The sequence below is a fragment of the Stigmatopora nigra genome, chromosome 7, assembly GCF_051989575.1.
Source record: "Stigmatopora nigra isolate UIUO_SnigA chromosome 7, RoL_Snig_1.1, whole genome shotgun sequence".
NCBI classification, from domain to species: domain Eukaryota; kingdom Metazoa; phylum Chordata; class Actinopteri; order Syngnathiformes; family Syngnathidae; genus Stigmatopora; species Stigmatopora nigra.
The window spans coordinates 1252012-1269246 of record NC_135514.1 but is presented as its reverse complement, the minus strand read 5'-3'; the positions used below and the strand labels follow the sequence as shown (position 1 = coordinate 1269246).

Here is a 17235-nt window from a genome sequence, read left to right as displayed (position 1 = left end):
AACATCATGTTATGCCTGAGACGTCCGCTCACATTTGAAACAAAGCAGTGGGGCATGCACGGAAATTACCGGCAACGAGTAATTGCGACGACAAATGAGTGACTATTTTTTTCTTCTTTTTTTGGACGTTTTTTTTTTGTCCTTTCATACAACTGCGCCTCACCAATAGAGGGCTGTTCATGCTGTGCATATCATCCCTCTGCCAGGTACTTTGATTTATTCTCTTCTAAGTTCATACTATGCTGTCATACAGCCATCAAACCAAGTGGTGTATTGACATGTTTTTCTTATTCAAAAATGAACTCAATGGCTGCCTACTTCCGTAAGTGGCAGCCAATGAGTTGAATTACCTTTACAGCATGATGCCATGCACTCTGTGGAGGAGTTGTCGTTTTCTTTAAATGAAGAATGTATTACAAAAAAAAAACAAAGCACAATTTTTTCAGTTGAGAAAATGTCCGTACGGTGTTTTTCGTCATTGAAAATCTGCTTTGTTACTTTGAAGTCTGAAAGTAAGCTGCTACTACCATGTTACAGTGCTTTGGGTGGGAAACACACATAGGACAAATATCAATATCCGGTATATTCACTACTTCCAAAATGTTGGGACTATTGGTCTTTTTGCTGAGATTTCACTATATTTTAAATTAGCATTCAGAAGCCCAATATCCCCAATTTTTTTGTTACCAGGTCTAATTTCGTATGTTTAGAATGAACTTGGAGGTCTCACTCAAACCATCTATTTTACATACAAGTGCATCTTTTCAACCAAAATCAGTGTTGCAAGTACATTTAAGTTATGTAAATAAAAATTAACTGCAACATACATTTACTCTGGTTATGACCTCTAGTATCACTGAATTGTTTTTTTAATTCATATTTAATATCATATTCATATCTAATTCATTTAAATTTGAGAGGTGAAGGTGACACAAGTTAGAACACATTGAAAGCCATTAAAAATGAGGGAGTCACTCAAAGAAAGTTATTAGCAAAACAGCAAATTCTGTCTTCCTGTTGTGGTTGATACAATATTGAGTATTGCAGGGGGGGCAGCTTTTAATTCAGTCCAAATAAGCTGCTTCAAGGCATTTTTTTTATTTTCTTGTCATTTTCTTTGTAAATGTATCAGCAATTGCATTCCATGTTTAATGATTCATTCCACAGAGAGAATGTTTGGAAAAAATAATCTACGTATTTTCCCATGTCGCTTTCTACTCATATTGTCTGAAAGAAATCTACTGTATTTTTTATTTTTTAGTCGCGGGGTGCAGATAAGATGCATGAGGATCGTTCTGTATAATTTATAATCGGACAGTTTTCCTCATTACCGAACTTCGCCACGGGGCAATTAGAGAACTGTGATATTATTTGGTCAAACATGCTGTTCATTTTAAGGTAAGTTTTTCTGTGTTTTCTGTTCTCTTGATGTTGTCTTATTACGTGCTTTTCCTCTCCTCCCTTTACAAAAGATGAAGAAAAGCACAGTCTGCTTAGGTCAATTTCAAAACTTTTTCTTTTTTTTCCCAGATTTAGAAGTTAAACTTTACGTGAGTCGCATTCACCAAGATGGCCGAACTTTTTACGTATCATATTCTGACACTGGTTGTGTCTCCAAAATGTGTGAATGTTGCCATGGTGATTGTAGTATCATTGTTACTAGCCATGCTCTTTAGTGACACCTCCACCCCAATAATTTGCCTTATTTGGATTTTTTTGTTTTCAAAGTTTGATGGCATGGGTTATATTACACATACAGCTTTATCAAAATGAAGAACAATATTTTTATTCAAATCCATTGTAAGCTGTGAAAAAGGCTGACAGAACTTGTACCAGCATCATTTTAGACCATATGACACCATGCAGTTAACAATCTGTTTCAACAAATGCCGCCAATACCAGCATGGATATTTGAATAAATTCACATGAAAAAAGAAGCCTGAACTGACTCTTTATCTTTTGCATTTTTGGACAGGCTTTGGTGTAACATGACCTCTGATGTAGCATCAAATGGAATGGCTGATTATCCATTGTGGAGGTGATTATATAATAATAATAATAATCCTAACTACTAGTAATCGGTCCTAAAAAACCCATATGGGTCAATCTCTAAATCACATGATTGGAAATGAAGCCCAATCAAGTAATATGCAAAAAGATGTATAAAAAAAGGTTTTAATGATATTTTTTATTTCCAAGAATTAACTCATTTGACATTTTTTCTGCTTCAAAGCAGTATTGAACTTCAAAACAGTTTGATGTTTGGTAGAGTGAACATTTACTGAAAATAGTCAATTCATTTAATAGTGACTCACTTAAATGTCCCAAAATGGAACCAAAGAAAAATACATTTTGTATTAAGAAATACACACTTTTGCATTCCTGGTAATAAACATTACAGAAGAGTACAAAGCTTTATTTGACTAAGCTATACATTCTTTATCCTCTGTGAAAACAAAAAAATCTCACTCATTGCCTACAGTATTGAAAAAAAAATATAGAAATGAATGTTACTTGTTTTTCTTCCGAGATGTCTTTCTTTTTTTCTTAGCTACGTTTGCTACAATTTTTTTCACATTTAGGGGTTGCAGTGTAGGATTTGAGGGAGACTCTTGGACGTCAACCTCAGACTCCAGCTTCCTCTTCTTGCCTTTCCCCATTCCCACCTTCTCTTCTTTTGCAGTAACCGTGGGTTGCAATTCGACACCGGGTAACTCATCCTGTAGCCAGGGGGCATTGAGCGAGGGTACTTTTGGTAGGATGGCTTTCACAGTGTCGGCGAACAACTTGCGGCCACGCCTGAAACCCAAAGCCAGGACGCTCTTGAGGCCCAACGGCTCCGTCATGAGCTCACTCAGCCCGGCAACCTGGCATGCGGGGACGCCTCTGCTTACACTTAGCCCAATCAGGTGGTCGGTCATGTGATTGGGTTTGGCCGACATGCACACCAGCACTAATTGGAGTATGTTCTTCTCAAGTCCTTTGGTGACCTCGTTGATGCCCACTGCGAGTTGTCGCCTGGCAGTCACGTCCGTCCATCCTCCTTTTGCCATTTTGGCGTGTGATACCGGCACTTGTTTTTTTTTCCAAGGGCGAAACACCTTTACCTCTCTTTTCTTAAGCCCTATGGAAGTAAATTTCTGTTTTAAAGTGTTCTGGATGAATGTCATGTCAGCAGGGGAAACTTGGTTCCATTTTATCGTATAAGGGGAGGTGAATAACATCTTGAAACGAATGGGGTTTTTGCCATCCTTTTTCTTTTTACTCTTCCCTGGGGTGTCCATTTGGTCCACTGCAATAAAGAAAAAATGTCTTAATGGAATCCAAACAAGCATTAGCCAAATTTAAGTAATAAACGTAAGGACGATGCTTCATACAATATGTAAAGTGACATAAAATACTGTCATAGGTAACGTGGATTTAAACAGTGTCGAAATTAGGTATACATTTAGTGATAGTCACAATAATTTTATCTATAGTACAAATTGAGCCAAACACTTCTCACTAGGTATGTTCTACTGCCAATTAACAACTACTTTCAGACAAACAGACACAGAAATAAAAGTTAAAATGGTTTTACCTCAAGGTTACCACAAATCGGTGTAGTTTTGTGCTTTAGTTTCCGATTTATTCCAATTGTGCGTTCTCTTTTCAAAACACGAGTTGAATGCGGGGCGCCGCCATCATTTTTGAATTGTGAAATCTTTATTTAAAAGAAACACATAAACAGTCTCGGAGTTTCTTAAAATGACAGCCCGTTGCATTTAAGCAACGTAAAAAAATAAGTAATAAATAAAACACCAATATTTTCCTTTTTATTAAATGAAACAATCTTTTTCCGTGGGATTATTTTCATTTTTCAAATATATTTAAATTGTTTAGATCTGAAAACAGCCCTCTTCCTTCCCTTTCAATTATATTTACAACTAACCGTATTTTTAAACACAATTGTTACTTTTCCTAATATGATTTTGAAAAATAATAATGTACCTTTTTCACCTCAGAATGTCAAGCAGTAAATTCCAACAACGGTTTGAGGACTTTCACTCTGACGTGTTACGTTCTCTGTATGCGCATGTGCCATCTTCGAGTGACCAATCAGCTTCTCCGTAGACCCATTTGCCCCGCCCTTCCTTTCAGGCCTCTTGGAAGCACCATTCTGTCTTTGAACCGTTGTTTTTACAATTACGGATCTTCCCACACGACCGACTTAAAAGAACCACGCCGAAACAGCGGAGATATATTCATCAAAAATGACTTCTGTGGTAATATGTCATTACTTTTCTTGTGCTTTGAACATATAATTGATCACCAATGTTGGGTGTGTTATCACGCGATCCCATCTTGTTCATCTTTGACTGACATACTGTATTACACTTCTCCTTACATTTTAAGAACATGCCGCAAATGACTGGACGCTGCGCCCATTCGACTGTTAATTTCCCTGTGCTTTTTTGATCACTTTGAATAATCACAAGGTTGGAGACACATCATTTAATATGTGGAAAGAATAGGGTTTCCCAAACTTGGGGTCAGCAGGGTAAAAAAACATGTTTTTTTAAGGCCTTCATGCAGAAATAATTGACCCCTCCCCCATATGCGTCCTTATTAAATTATACAGGGCAGGGGTCTCTAAGACCCAATTGCAACAATATTTTGCGACTCCCATTTGACACCCAGTTGCCTGCATGTATTTACAATGAGCAGTAAAAAACAACGTGTATTTTGCCCTTGAAACTATTCATTTCATTTGTTTCTTCCCATATTTGGCTCAACCTGGTTGCATTTGATGGCAATAGATTCAGTAAAAAATAATGCAAGATAATGTAAGAATTAAATGACAAATAACTAGTATTTAAGTGAGCTCTGTTTCATTCTCTGTCTGTAGAATTATGTCAAGTAAGGAAGGATGAACGTGAGCATGATGGAGAGAAGGAAAGTAAAAATAAGTTAAAAATCCAGTGAAAAGAAAAACATTGAAATATGCAGTAAAAACAGGAAAACATTGGAAACCCTATTTTGTCCCACCCCTTGAAAAAAAATCATACGGAGCTGACAAAGTTTGGGAAACCTCGCTTCAGACATTTGTATTTTTCCATCTTGCGGTGTCCTAGTTTTTTTTTTTTTTTGTAGAGTAGAAGTAGGAACAAAAGCGGCAGTCTTGGATAAATGCCTATTGTTTAGCCCCTTGTGGTATTCTAATAGGTTACTAGAAGGTTCACTCCCAGTACTATGTGTGCTCAGTTCTTCATCTCTCTTGTTACCGGTTAATAATCAATAGTGATAGCTGTCTTTTATGACCTGCAGGCTGAGTTTGAAAAGGCGGCGGAAGACGTGAAAAACCTGACAACGAGGCCATCAGACCAAGAGTTGCTGGACCTCTATGGCCTGTACAAGCAGGCAACTGTGGGAGAGATCAACACGGGTAAAATTAGTGACGTAATGGTGTCCGTGATGGTGAATTACAATTTATCCTCATTTAATAGCATGTGATTTCCTCTTATTCAGATAGGCCGGGCTTGTTCGACATGAAGGGAAAAGCCAAGTGGGATGCGTGGAACTCAAAGAAAGGTAGCAAAGATGCAAATAAAATGGCATATAGTATGGCAGTTTAATATTTTTGAATTTGTCATGTTTTTCAGGAACGTCCAAAGAAGATGCCATGTCCGCCTACGTCAAACTCGCCAAGGAGCTCATTAGCAAATTGGCTTAATGGAGGGAAAGTTAGCATGATGTGCTAAATTATAGACTAAAATGAAGCTGCTTTTACAAAGAATCAATCATTGTAGTCATGAACATTTTTAAATGTTCTGTTTTGGAGAAAGCGTCTCTCCACAGAAATTTGTGTAGCCACTAAATTACCAATCCGTGTTTGGTCATATGTGAATTTTTAACCTGCTAATGTGCATTTAAACGTCCTGTCATCGGTTAATTTAATCAAGCTTTCCATCCTTTTTAGGACAAAAAGTCTGAAATACTCACATTAAGGAGTATATTTATGTTCTTGATTTCAAAATAAAACATTTGCACTGTCTAACATATCATTTTAAGTATGGTATTCTTTTCCTTAGTTTGATGATGTGGTACTTTGCTTTGAATCATGATTCTTTTCTAGATGGGATTTACATAAAAGAATAGTACAACATTACATATGAAAAAAAATTTTTTAAAGAAAGGCTACATTTCCACATTTGAAAGTGGAGTAGTGTAACTAAACTGTGGCCATCTTGCAACAGAAAATCCTTACCTGACTCCAAAATACATACATACAACAGCATGTTTATAGCAATAGTTTGTTAGTTTTTGCTAATTCAAGTATGCTGGATATAAAAAAAGCATTTTAAATATGTAATAAATGTTCTACATCTATACAGTCAATAAAAAAGCAAGCAACGATGAATCATTTAACAATTAATCATTTTATAGCAGTTTAGTGTAATAAAAAGTACAAATGTAGGAATGGCTCTGTCTTAAGATGGCCGACAAGTAACCACGTCCTTCCCTTGGCTCGCTGTGCGCATGAAACATCTAGCTTTAAATACATCTCTATGGAATAAAGTGCATTTATTGCATGGCACCTGTTCAATCTCTAATCACTCAAATGAATTCGCTGGGAATGTAGGGTTAAGTGCGAAAGTGATGCGCATGCGCAGTGGCCTCATCCATTGCTGCACAAGGGGCACTCGGTTAAAGGTGAACAGAGGCAATAGTAAACAGTAATCTGTACTAAATTGTAAACTCTGGCCAAAAGTGTTCGTTTTGTCTTGCGAGGAGCCGGTGTCAATTTACAATCTGAAGGTGAGCTGACCTTTCGGTGTTTTGTAGGAAATATTTGTGCAGATTTTGTACACAACTGGACCCATACAGTATGCTAGCCAGACTAATTGAACTAACTACAAAAGTTGCAAAATAGATCAAATGCACTTTTAATTTCTACGTTCCCGTTTTCAAAGTGTTTAGTGATTGCACCGTTGACGTAGTTTCAATCCTACGACTCTTAGAAATACTGCGAATCTAGCAAAAATCAAGCATACTTACTTTTATCTAAACCTGCCTTACTCCTGTTCCACTTTACAAGTGTTACGTTAGCTAAGGATTATAGTCTACATTTCGAGATTGTTTTTAATTTCTTAACCTGAAAAAGTCGCTCTGTTTTTTGTTGTTGTTTTGTCTTTTTCTTCATGCATATTTAAATGGAGCAAGTCACGGGTGACTCTTATGGTTGATTAATGTTGGCTTTCGTCTCTCAATTTTTTTGAATGGAAGTCACTGATTTTAATTTTGTGTTTATTTTTCATGCAGGATAATAAAAAATGTTGCCAAAAGCAGAGCTCGAGAAGACCTTCCAGTATCAAAGCAGCCTCCCTCCCCTGCCTGTTCCACCACTAGAGGGCTCCCTTTCCAAGTATCTGGATGCAGGTGACAGATTTTCACATTTTTTTTGACCCAGATCCCTCCAAATGTACATACAATCTTCTCAGATTCATTACAAAATGAAACTGCATAATTTTCTGAGATTCATTACAAAAACAAACTGCATTCATAATGAAAATATAATCTGGTGTGGTTCTCTTATAAGCACAAAAACAACAATAAATCATAGACAGATTGCAGTAGTCTGTAGTGAAATATACAAATACATTCACTATAGAGATTCTAGACTGATACTCACTTTTCAATTGTCCCTTTAATTAACATTTCTGGCTGTATATAATGATGCATGATAATACTATACATCTCGACCCTTCTTGCTACTGTCACAATGAAATGTCCCGAATATGGGATGAATAAAGTTATCCAATCCAATCCAATATCTTATTATACTTGTATCATGACAATAAAAGCGTTCAGTATCTATTTTAAAAATACAGTCAGTCCTTCCTCTGCTTACGAAATTAATTGGTTCCAGAACTTTTTTTGTAAGCTGAAAATTTTGTAAGTAGAGTACTTTATATGTAAATTATCTAATTCGTACAATGGTCCTCACACAACTACCAACTACACCTTTCAAAATTTGTCCGTGTCCCACTTTTGGATAAAAGATGTGAGGAAGCACACAAAAATGAGAGAGAATGTCAAGAGAATTATTTATTAATGTCTTAAAATAAATAAATTATATGAAAATGTGCTCTGCACCGCCAAAATAATGCCCTCTGCGGCCGTTATTATGGGAGACGTAATAGCCGTGTTTCTTCGCCAGATGGCGGCAAGAGCCCATTCTACCAGGACCGAAAGCGGTCCACTATGAGGCTGATGTGCTAATCGCTCGCCCAGCCATTAAGATTGTGTGCGTGATAAAATTAAGGAACTATAAAAGAAAAAGGAAAAAAAACTCTGCTGTTATGATGATTGTAAGGAAATGTAAGTAGGCTATAAAGTGTTGTTGCTACATAGAGATGTCTAGCCGTTATCCTGTGGTGGTCTGGCTCGTGTATAGAAGCTGAAAGAGGAATTGAAAGTTTTTCTGACAAAAAACCTTGGATGATTCCATCTTGTATTAAGGTCATGAATGATGTGCTAGACTGGCATGTCTAGCTGATCATTGATAATTTAAATTACACACTTTATAAGACACACCCATTTTTGTTTAAAACTACTAAAGAATTTTAATTTCGGCACATTTCCAACAATTTTCCAAATATTTGCAATTATTGTCAATATGTAAACAATTCCTACTTGAACAACCCGCATTTATTTGCCTTTCTTTGCCATCAGTGCGCCCTTTTGCATCCGATGAGGAGTTTAAAGCTACAGTGGATATCGTGCGGACGTTTCAAGCAGGAATTGGCAAAGAACTTCAACACAAACTACTCCAAAGAGCCAAAACTAAGAAGAATTGGGTTTGTTTGACTTGAATTCTAATATTGCCTGAAACTTCCAATGAATGAATCAACTCAAGATGTTTTTTTTAACTCCTTTAGCTGGAAGATTGGTGGTTAGACAGTGCATACCTGGAGGTTCGCATCCCCTCTCAGCTTCACGTAAACTTTGCTGGCCCGGCGCCTTATTTGGAGCACTGCTGGCCTCCCGCGGAAGGAACTCAAGTGGACAGGGCAAGCCTCAGTGTTTGGCACACGCTGCAGTATTGGAATCTGATTTACAAGTGGGATACAGAAAGTACTCAGGCAAACAAGTTAATTGATGCTTTAAAAAAATGTTGTTTGTTGGTTCCTCATGTACTTTTAGAGAGAAAATGGCTCCTCAGAAAGCAGGTAAAATGGTGTTGGATATGGATCAGTTTAGAATGCTCTTCTGTACTTGTAAAGTACCTGGAATTGAAAAAGATGCCATCCACAACTATTTTAAGACAGGTACAGTACATATATCATTTTTCAACCTAATATTGGGTAACTTCTATGGAAAATTGTTTTTTTTTAAAGATTATACTTGTGGTCTGTTCGGCTGTTTTTTATAGAACGAGAGGGCCACTGCCCATCACATCTGGTTGTTATGTGCCGTGGACGGATTTTTACGTTTGATGCACTTTGCGGCGGACAAATTCTTACACCACCAGAACTCCTCAGGTACAAATAGCACTTGTTTAAGTCATTGGCTGCCCTAGACAGCACTGGATGGCCAATACATTTTGACTGGGAAATGCTGTCAGCAAATGATTGTGCCTTGCAGAAATATTTTAACATCATTTGACACATTTAAAATAATGTTATATTTGTTTTATCGTCTCCTCTCACCCAACCACACCCCTTTTATTTTTCTTTTGAAAGTCAATTTTCTTTTACCAGGGTCTATGATCAAATCCCTAAAAAGTACTATTTCATTTTTTTTTACATTTTTATTTGTTGCAAAGATTTGAGATGAGATTAGATTAAATTAGAACTTTATTTCATCACTTATTCAGGAAATTTTATTGGTTATAGTAGCAACACAGTAGCAAGCACAGACAGAGAAGACATTGTAGAACCAGGTAAAAAAAAACTGGAGCCACACACAGGACGTTTCTTAGGTGGTGCACAGTAGACACGACGTGACTATACACAAAAAAATCAGGAGTACATTAGCAGGAAAAATCCAAAATGTCCCCTCTTCGGATTGACTTTTGCAGGCAGCTGAGCTACATAAAAGATTGTTGTACGAACCAGCCAGATGGCCATGGAGTTGCTGCTCTGACCTCTGACCAAAGGACTCGATGGGCAAAGGTTTGGAGATTTTAAAATAAATATTCTTCATACCTACAGGTCCATGAGATGCTATCTAATTCAATTCAGGGTGTGCTCGAGTTCTGACTGATTTTCGATCCTATACTAGCGATGTTAATTGAATTTCTGCCTCATTTGGATTTCAGTGTTAAAGTCCAAATTTATTTAAGGATATTTTCAAATGAGGAAAATAAGATGCTGTCATTACCAATTATTGTTGAAATATAGATGGAGAGTTGGGGCTTTTCGGTGGTTTATTTGCAAGCCAAAGCAGGGAACATTGAAAAACAAACCCATCTCTCCCTTTCTCATACTAGTCAGAAACATGGTGTGTTTTCATTTTCGTCTAAATGCAGCATATCTTTAGCAATGCGTGTCCATGTCTGGCTAATTTCTGCTTTTCTTTGGTTGAAAATAGAAGACTTCTTTGTGGCCATAATGTAAAAAAGAGAGGGGGAAAAAAAGACAATCCCATTGCACAAACACAAACAAGCGCTATGCATTAGCTAAACTGAAACTAGGGCTGTCATAAATTGAGAACATCGTAACCCGAGGACATCCCGTACTCGTTTTTTTGATGAAGTTAGAAATTGAAGTTGAAATTATGATAAAACTGAATTGTGTCCACCAATTTGTGCAGGCCAGAGAGCACCTCATTAGCATTGACCCCCACAATGAAACCATCCTGGAGACCATCCAAAGCAGCCTCTTCATAATATCTTTAGACGACGCCAAGCCGTATTCCTCTGCCGAGAACTACACAAATGTACGCACAATGTGTTTCATCTTTTGTTTGCAAGAACACTGAGCATTATTGTTTGGCTTTTTCAACGCAGATTGCTGTGGAAGCGCTCAAAGGAAATCCTACGAATCGTTGGGGAGACAAGTCTTACAACTCACTTGTGTTCTCCGACGGTACTTTCGGATCCAATTGTGATGTGAGGACAATGTTTATTTGCCGTATTTTCACGACTATAAGGCACACTTAAAAGTCTTAAATTTTCTTCAGAATAGACACTGCGCCTTATAATCCAGTGCACCTTATATATGGAAAAAAAACAGAAAACCAAAAACCACCACTGTCGGATATTAAAAAAACACAAACGCCTGAACTGAAACAATACTGTTAAATATGCAAATGTCATCTTAGTTTACAAAATCTTCCATCATATAGCTCCTCCCCCACTGCAAGATTTTATACCAAAAAATCCAAAACTTCAACAATGGCTGGCTCTAGAGGTAACTGTGTAGTGAGTGCTTCATACCTGGAAGTCAATAGCAATTATCATATTTTCACGACTATAAGGCACACTTAAAAGTCTTTCATTTTCTCCAATATAGACAGTGCGCCTTATAATACAGTGCGCCTTATATATGGAAAAAACATGTCCTCCATTGAGGGTGCGCCATATAATGCGGTGCGGCTTATAGTCGTGAAAATAGGGTAGTTTAATGAGCCTCCTAGATCAGATAAAGATGACGATGCTAACAGTTGACGTTGTTTTTCAGCATTCGCCGTATGACGCTATGGTCATGGTCTCCATGTGCTGGTATGTTGACCAGCAACTTAAAGCGACAGAGGGCAAATGGAGGGTAAGACATTTGATATTTGGCCGTATTAGTATATTTATTTGTATCCATTTTTTAACATGTGTTATTATATTCAGGGCTCGGACAGAGTGCGACCAATGGCTTTGCCTGAAGAGCTCGTTTTTAATGTGGATCAAAAGGTCCTGAGTGGCATTAATGAGGCCAAACGCCAATATCTGGACATGGTGAGTCAATATTATATCTAGGTAATGTTTTTTTTGTATATTAAATGAGATGGTATGGGTTTAAAATAACATTATTTTTTCAATGAACTTTGTTTTTCTGTGAAGAAATAAAATATGACATTCAATCTCTTAACCTAATCCATCAATTTTAATCCGTTTTCACCTAACAGATGAATGTTTGTTCATTTGCCCCTCATGGTTGAAATGAATTGGATATAAATTGGATGTCTGTATCCATCAAAGGGAGGCAATCGGTTAAATACTATAAAAATAACAACTTTTAAATTTAGAGTATTACGTGAGGCCAGAGCAGTGTGTATTTCTTATATTTATTTTATTTTAATTCATTTAGTTTTTCTTAACATTATTATAAATTGTCCTAAATTATTAGAGATGATAAGAATTAATATAAACAAATGAATTACTGGGTAATAATACTAAGAAAAGCAATTTTTGTGTAGCAAATAATTGGGGGTGTGCCCCTGCCTACTTGCTTAAATTGTCAACTTCTAAAAAGTCTTTTAATGTTACTTACATAAATAACTGTTGTTTCATTCTGCATATTTTGTCCACCTTGCAGGCGCAGGACCTCCAGATTGTGTGTCATGCCTTCACTGGGTTTGGAAAATCAGCCATCAAAAAGAAGAATCTGCACCCTGATTCATTTGTTCAGCTGGCAATGCAATTGAGCTACTACCGCATGCACAAGAGGTACCCGATTTTCTTGCATATAAGCCAAATTTGGAACTCCCAAAAAATGATTCAAGGTTACAACTTAGATTTACAGTGTTACTATACTTTTTCAGCATTAGATTTCGGCAAATTAACATTTACTATTTGTTGGTTATTTTCTGTTTTGCAATAAGAAAACAACAATTACTGGATGAATGACGTGCAATGATTTTTTATTAAGAAGTTCCCTTCAAACTAACACATTTGTACTCCCTATTAAAACCACGAATATGGAGGTGAACATTGTGCACCAGGGGGCAACTTATATGCGAGAAATTGTCTAATTCAACTATTTTAAGGCCATTCAAAGGGTGCGGCTTGTATTAACGGGCAGCTTATATGCGTGAAAATACGGTATACGTCACTGAATAATGAGTATATGTCCGAAAACTTGGCTCACACAGGCTGTATTTGATCTATTATACAATAACCACCTGAAATATTTCCTGTGAATATTTTCTCTGGCATCACAGAGCGGGGAGTTGCTACGAAACGGCCATGACTCGGCGGTTCTACCATGGCAGGACAGAGACCATGCGGCCTTGCACTATGGAAGCGCTCACCTGGTGTAAAGCCATGATGGACCCCGCCTGCGAGGTCAGGGAGATCCGCGTGACCCTTTAAGCGTTTGTGACCGGTTCATCTGAGCTGCTTATTATCTCCCCAGATTCACGATAAAAGGAAAGCCTTGCTACAAGCCTTCGACAAACACAATAAGCTGATGGCGGAAGGCCAAGAGGGCAAAGGTAGCCGTCAAACTCGTTGACCCCAACTTGTACATTTTTTTTAACTGTGCTTTTGTCACCAGGTTTTGACAGGCATCTTCTTGGACTTTACCTCATGGCCAAAGAGGCAGGATATCAGACTCCTGCGCTCTACACAGACCCACTCTACACAAAGAGGTCAGCAACTAGTTTTAAATGAGATGTATTTAAGGAAATTAGTCATTTGTCGTTTGTACTTGCAGTGGCGGTGGTGGGAACTTTGTGCTCTCGTCCAGTTTGGTGGGCTACACCACAGTCCTCGGCACAGTCGCTCCTTTGGTTCACCACGGCTACGGCTTCTTCTACCGCATCAATGAGCATAGGTATCCGTGTTTAGTTGGTATCCCTCATTGACAGTCCATTGCGGAGCACATTTAATCATTTTTGGGGGGTCAATGTCAGTTAAGTAAGGCCTCTTCACCCAAATGTGAGGCCTGTGCTGTTCAAAAAGGGCTTTCAAACTTTCTGCCCAACGGAAATACTCCAATTTTGAAGTGGTTTAAGTCAAAGTGTCGCGCTCACCAACGACAATCATTTTGAAATTTTCATGGAGTTGACAAAGAAGCTAAATTTAGCTTTTTCATATCTTTCTTGTTATCTGGCAGAAAGTTAACGGTTGCACGAAAAGGAAAATCGAATGACGGTCAGAGTAGGAAATGATATTATCAATGCCGATATTTGTATTTGACTTAGAATTGTGAGCGATAACCTTGAATCAAAACTTGCAAATGTAAAAGTAACACGAAAGTTCTACTATTTTTTTTTAAATAGTTTATTATTCTGTAGCTCAAAGGCAACACTTGGATAAATTGTTCCTACAAGGAACAAAAGATGTTCACCTACAAAAAAAAAGACTATTTCACGCCCAGTTTGTGATATTGGTAAATTTTTAATAGGATTTTTTTCTTCTTTCTTTCCTTTCTTACATTTCTTTCCTCGTTGCAGGATTGTGATCTCGGTCTCAGCTTGGAATTCTTACCGTGAAACAGATGCCACAACCTTGTTCAATCATTTCTCCAACTCAATGCATGACATTTTTCACCTAGCAACCACATCTCAGCTTTAAATATTTGCACTAAGAAACAGAGAAGCTCTTTATATGAGGATCTTTTATTGCCTCATTTTATTACATTTCACTTTTTCTTGTCGATTGTGCAATCATACGATCATACGATTGATTGTTGGGGCCTGATTAGACATTTTTTCAAATTCCCATCAAGAGTTGAGACGTTAAATTGTTAAATGTCATACATTTCGGTCACGTTTTTGCTGTCCACCATGATTTTTTGTCACTTTTTTAGTGAACCCTTTACCGCCACCTTTGGCAATATGTCGACAAATATCGTCCTATTAGCTGACATTTCTGATTTCATTCCCCAAAATGTAATGCACAAAAATCAATGCAACTCTTATTTTATTTTGTCATCTTAGTTTTGTAGAAAGGAATATTTTTTTTGTTAGTTTTGAAATAGTAAACTAAGTACTGATAAAGCATGCGTATTATGATTTTTCTCTTCAAAGGCCTTAAACTCAATTGCACGCCGATACTAGAACAACATTCCACTGACGTCCCAGGAAAGGTGAGTGGCTATTTAGTATTCACAAACTCACCTCAACTCGTGGTGGGCATTTTCAGAATACAGTGTTCCCTCGGTTATCGCGGTTAATGGGGCCCGGGCCCACCTGCGCTAAGTGAATTTCCGCAAAGTGGGGATTCCCCTTCAAAAATGCTTAATTTGAATTGAATTCCCAAATTTATTATTATTTTTTTTAATTTTTTTTACCCCCCTGTATACAGTACACCATATGGAATACGGGTAGAGAGAGTGAAATTCATGTTATAACAATATTATATATTCAATGTAATATTTGTATTTTTTTTTCCCCCAAAAAATCCACGAAGCTCTGAGTCCGCGATAGTTGCACCGAGGAGTAGCGAGAGAACACTGTAGTTGTAACAGACAAAACAATAAATACCACTGCATACTTTTGGGAACCTTTGGTTCAGTGAATAAGTCATTGGCCTCCCACCTCTGTTGACCTGGGTTCAAATCCTGCTTTGCTCTGCTTACCTAACTTGACCCACTTGAAGGTACTATAAAGTACTAAGTATGATCTGGGAGTGGAAAGAGACAAAACAACAAATACTACTGCGTAATCCTATAGAGTGGTGGCCCAGTGGATAAGTCATCAGTCTCTCACATCTGTGGCCCTGGGTTCAAATCCCAGTGCCTGCAAAGATTTTCCAAATATTATTCAGGTAAATGAAAGAGGTAAAATTCTAGATACTACCAGTTACTCTCAGTGGGTGGTGGATCAGTGGTTAAGTCATCAGTCTACCACCTCTTTGGTCCTGGGTTCAAATCCCAGTGCCTGCAAAGATTTTCCAAATATTCAGTTAAAAGAATAAGTTCTAATAGCTAAGTTTCTAACTGAATAAGTCTTCAGTGGTGAATGAACCATTTTGTCCAAAAAAATGACTAAGTGCTTCACCCCGTTTCCTTGGATAAAACGTTTCAACACCCATGTATAAGTGGGGCACGAGTTGGTGTAGTAGGTTGCTCACTCGCCTTCGGCCGGAGAGAACGTGAGTTCGCTTCCCGGTGTCGGCGGTTGACGACTGAGCAAGCGGTCGAGAGTCGGCCGAAGGCCGACTCGAGAACGCGACATAAAGTGGCCCCTCCAACTGTCTTCGGCAGTTCGGAATAAAACCTTTTACTGAAAAGTATGACTAAGTGTTTGATTTAAATTAAAAAGATTTTTCTTTTTTTTTCTTCTTGTTCCATTTTTTAGACTACATGGTGTAGTGATCAGCCAAAGGACGACAACGGGAATCGAACCCAGGTTTCCCAGACTGGAGTCCAGTGAATTAACCTCTGTGCCAACCAAGTGACTACACTTTCCTTTGTAATCATTTGAGTGTCTTTCCAAGAAGTACACAGAAACAACTAAGTGAAAATGTGTACCGACCAGGAATCGAACCCAGGTCCCCTGGACAGGAGTCAAGTGAACTAACCTCTGCGACAACCAAGTGACTACACTGTCTTCAGTAATCATCTGGGTTTCTTAACAAGAAGTACACAGGAACAACTAAGTGAAAATGTGTGCCGACCAGGAATGGAACCCAGGCCTCCTGGATCATTATACAAAAATAATAACCCTTCAAAAGTTCTAAAACACAATCAGTTCATCCAAGGGAGTGACCAACTTGGGAAATTCTTCGACAACATACAGTGAATTAGTACTTCCCGAATCTTCTCATTTCCTCTTACAGCCCAACTGAGTGTTGACAAGCATGTGGTAAGTAGATTCCTTTTCTTGGCAAGCAGTTGCTGATGTGTCCCTTGTTCAACCACTAACTACGTACCACACTTTTGGGTGGAGTTTTACAATTTGTTTGTTTATGCTTAACATATTGGCCGCCACCCCTCTGTGACAAGTTAACATTTATTTTTTCATAGTTAGTGGCAGTTAAGGTAATTATTCTTAAAACAGTTACAGAAGTTTTCTTCATTTCAATGTCGTAAGGCATAGAAATATTACGCATGGAATCAATTTACACTGATTGCCGTTACTGTTTTATTCATGAAATACAGCAGGCATTTATCAATTTGCAGCAGTTTTAAGGGATTTTAAATTTAAAAAAAAAACACCCCACAGAATATAGTAGAGACCAAAAAGAAAGAAAATGGTCAGGCTCATGAAAACCTGCTAAGATGTCATGTGCAAACAATTACAGATAAAATAACAAATACATACGTATGTTCCCCCCAGGCTTTGGACGTAATTCTAAACAAACATTGTACA

The 17235-nt window shown here is 37.8% G+C and overlaps 3 protein-coding genes across 3 annotated transcripts; 2 read left to right on the top strand and 1 right to left on the bottom strand.

Annotated features, from left to right (window-relative positions):
• Positions 1 to 2161: 2161 nt before the first annotated feature.
• On the bottom strand, positions 2162 to 3745 carry rpp38 (ribonuclease P/MRP 38 subunit). Its single transcript, XM_077720284.1, has 2 exons — positions 3581 to 3745; positions 2162 to 3292 (listed from the first exon to the last, which is right to left on the bottom strand). Exon 2 carries the CDS (start codon positions 3282 to 3284, stop codon positions 2511 to 2513), a length of 774 nt encoding a protein of 257 aa, XP_077576410.1. The 5' UTR covers positions 3285 to 3292; positions 3581 to 3745; the 3' UTR covers positions 2162 to 2510.
• A 353-nt stretch (positions 3746 to 4098) lies between these two features.
• Positions 4099 to 6039, top strand: acbd7 (acyl-CoA binding domain containing 7). The gene is made up of 4 exons (XM_077720285.1): positions 4099 to 4265; positions 5308 to 5425; positions 5509 to 5571; positions 5643 to 6039. The coding sequence occupies exons 1-4, from the start codon at positions 4254 to 4256 to the stop codon at positions 5711 to 5713; spliced, it is 264 nt and encodes an 87-aa protein (XP_077576411.1). The 5' UTR covers positions 4099 to 4253; the 3' UTR covers positions 5714 to 6039.
• A 537-nt stretch (positions 6040 to 6576) lies between these two features.
• Positions 6577 to 14919, top strand: crot (carnitine O-octanoyltransferase). Its single transcript, XM_077720281.1, has 17 exons — positions 6577 to 6798; positions 7303 to 7419; positions 8716 to 8840; positions 8922 to 9103; positions 9187 to 9311; positions 9416 to 9524; positions 10064 to 10157; positions 10798 to 10923; positions 10994 to 11095; positions 11667 to 11750; positions 11825 to 11932; positions 12513 to 12643; positions 13138 to 13261; positions 13332 to 13410; positions 13473 to 13566; positions 13632 to 13751; positions 14374 to 14919. The coding sequence occupies exons 2-17, from the start codon at positions 7314 to 7316 to the stop codon at positions 14492 to 14494; spliced, it is 1830 nt and encodes a 609-aa protein (XP_077576407.1). The 5' UTR covers positions 6577 to 6798; positions 7303 to 7313; the 3' UTR covers positions 14495 to 14919.
• Positions 14920 to 17235: the final 2316 nt, after the last annotated feature.

Bases quoted from the DNA above. Each gene is read 5' to 3' on its own strand.
- rpp38 (XM_077720284.1), bottom strand. From the start codon at position 3,284: ATGGACACCCCAGGGAAGAGTAAAAAGAAAAAGGATGGCAAAAACCCC.
- acbd7 (XM_077720285.1), top strand. The intron at 5,426-5,508 runs GTAAAATTAGTG...CCTCTTATTCAG, and splicing joins TGTGGGAGAGATCAACACGG to ATAGGCCGGGCTTGTTCGAC. The intron at 5,572-5,642 runs GTAGCAAAGATG...CATGTTTTTCAG, and splicing joins TGCGTGGAACTCAAAGAAAG to GAACGTCCAAAGAAGATGCC.
- crot (XM_077720281.1), top strand. From the start codon at position 7,314: ATGTTGCCAAAAGCAGAGCTCGAGAAGACCTTCCAGTATCAAAGCAGC. The intron at 10,158-10,797 runs GTTTGGAGATTT...CAATTTGTGCAG, and splicing joins AAAGGACTCGATGGGCAAAG to GCCAGAGAGCACCTCATTAG. The intron at 11,933-12,512 runs GTGAGTCAATAT...TCCACCTTGCAG, and splicing joins AACGCCAATATCTGGACATG to GCGCAGGACCTCCAGATTGT.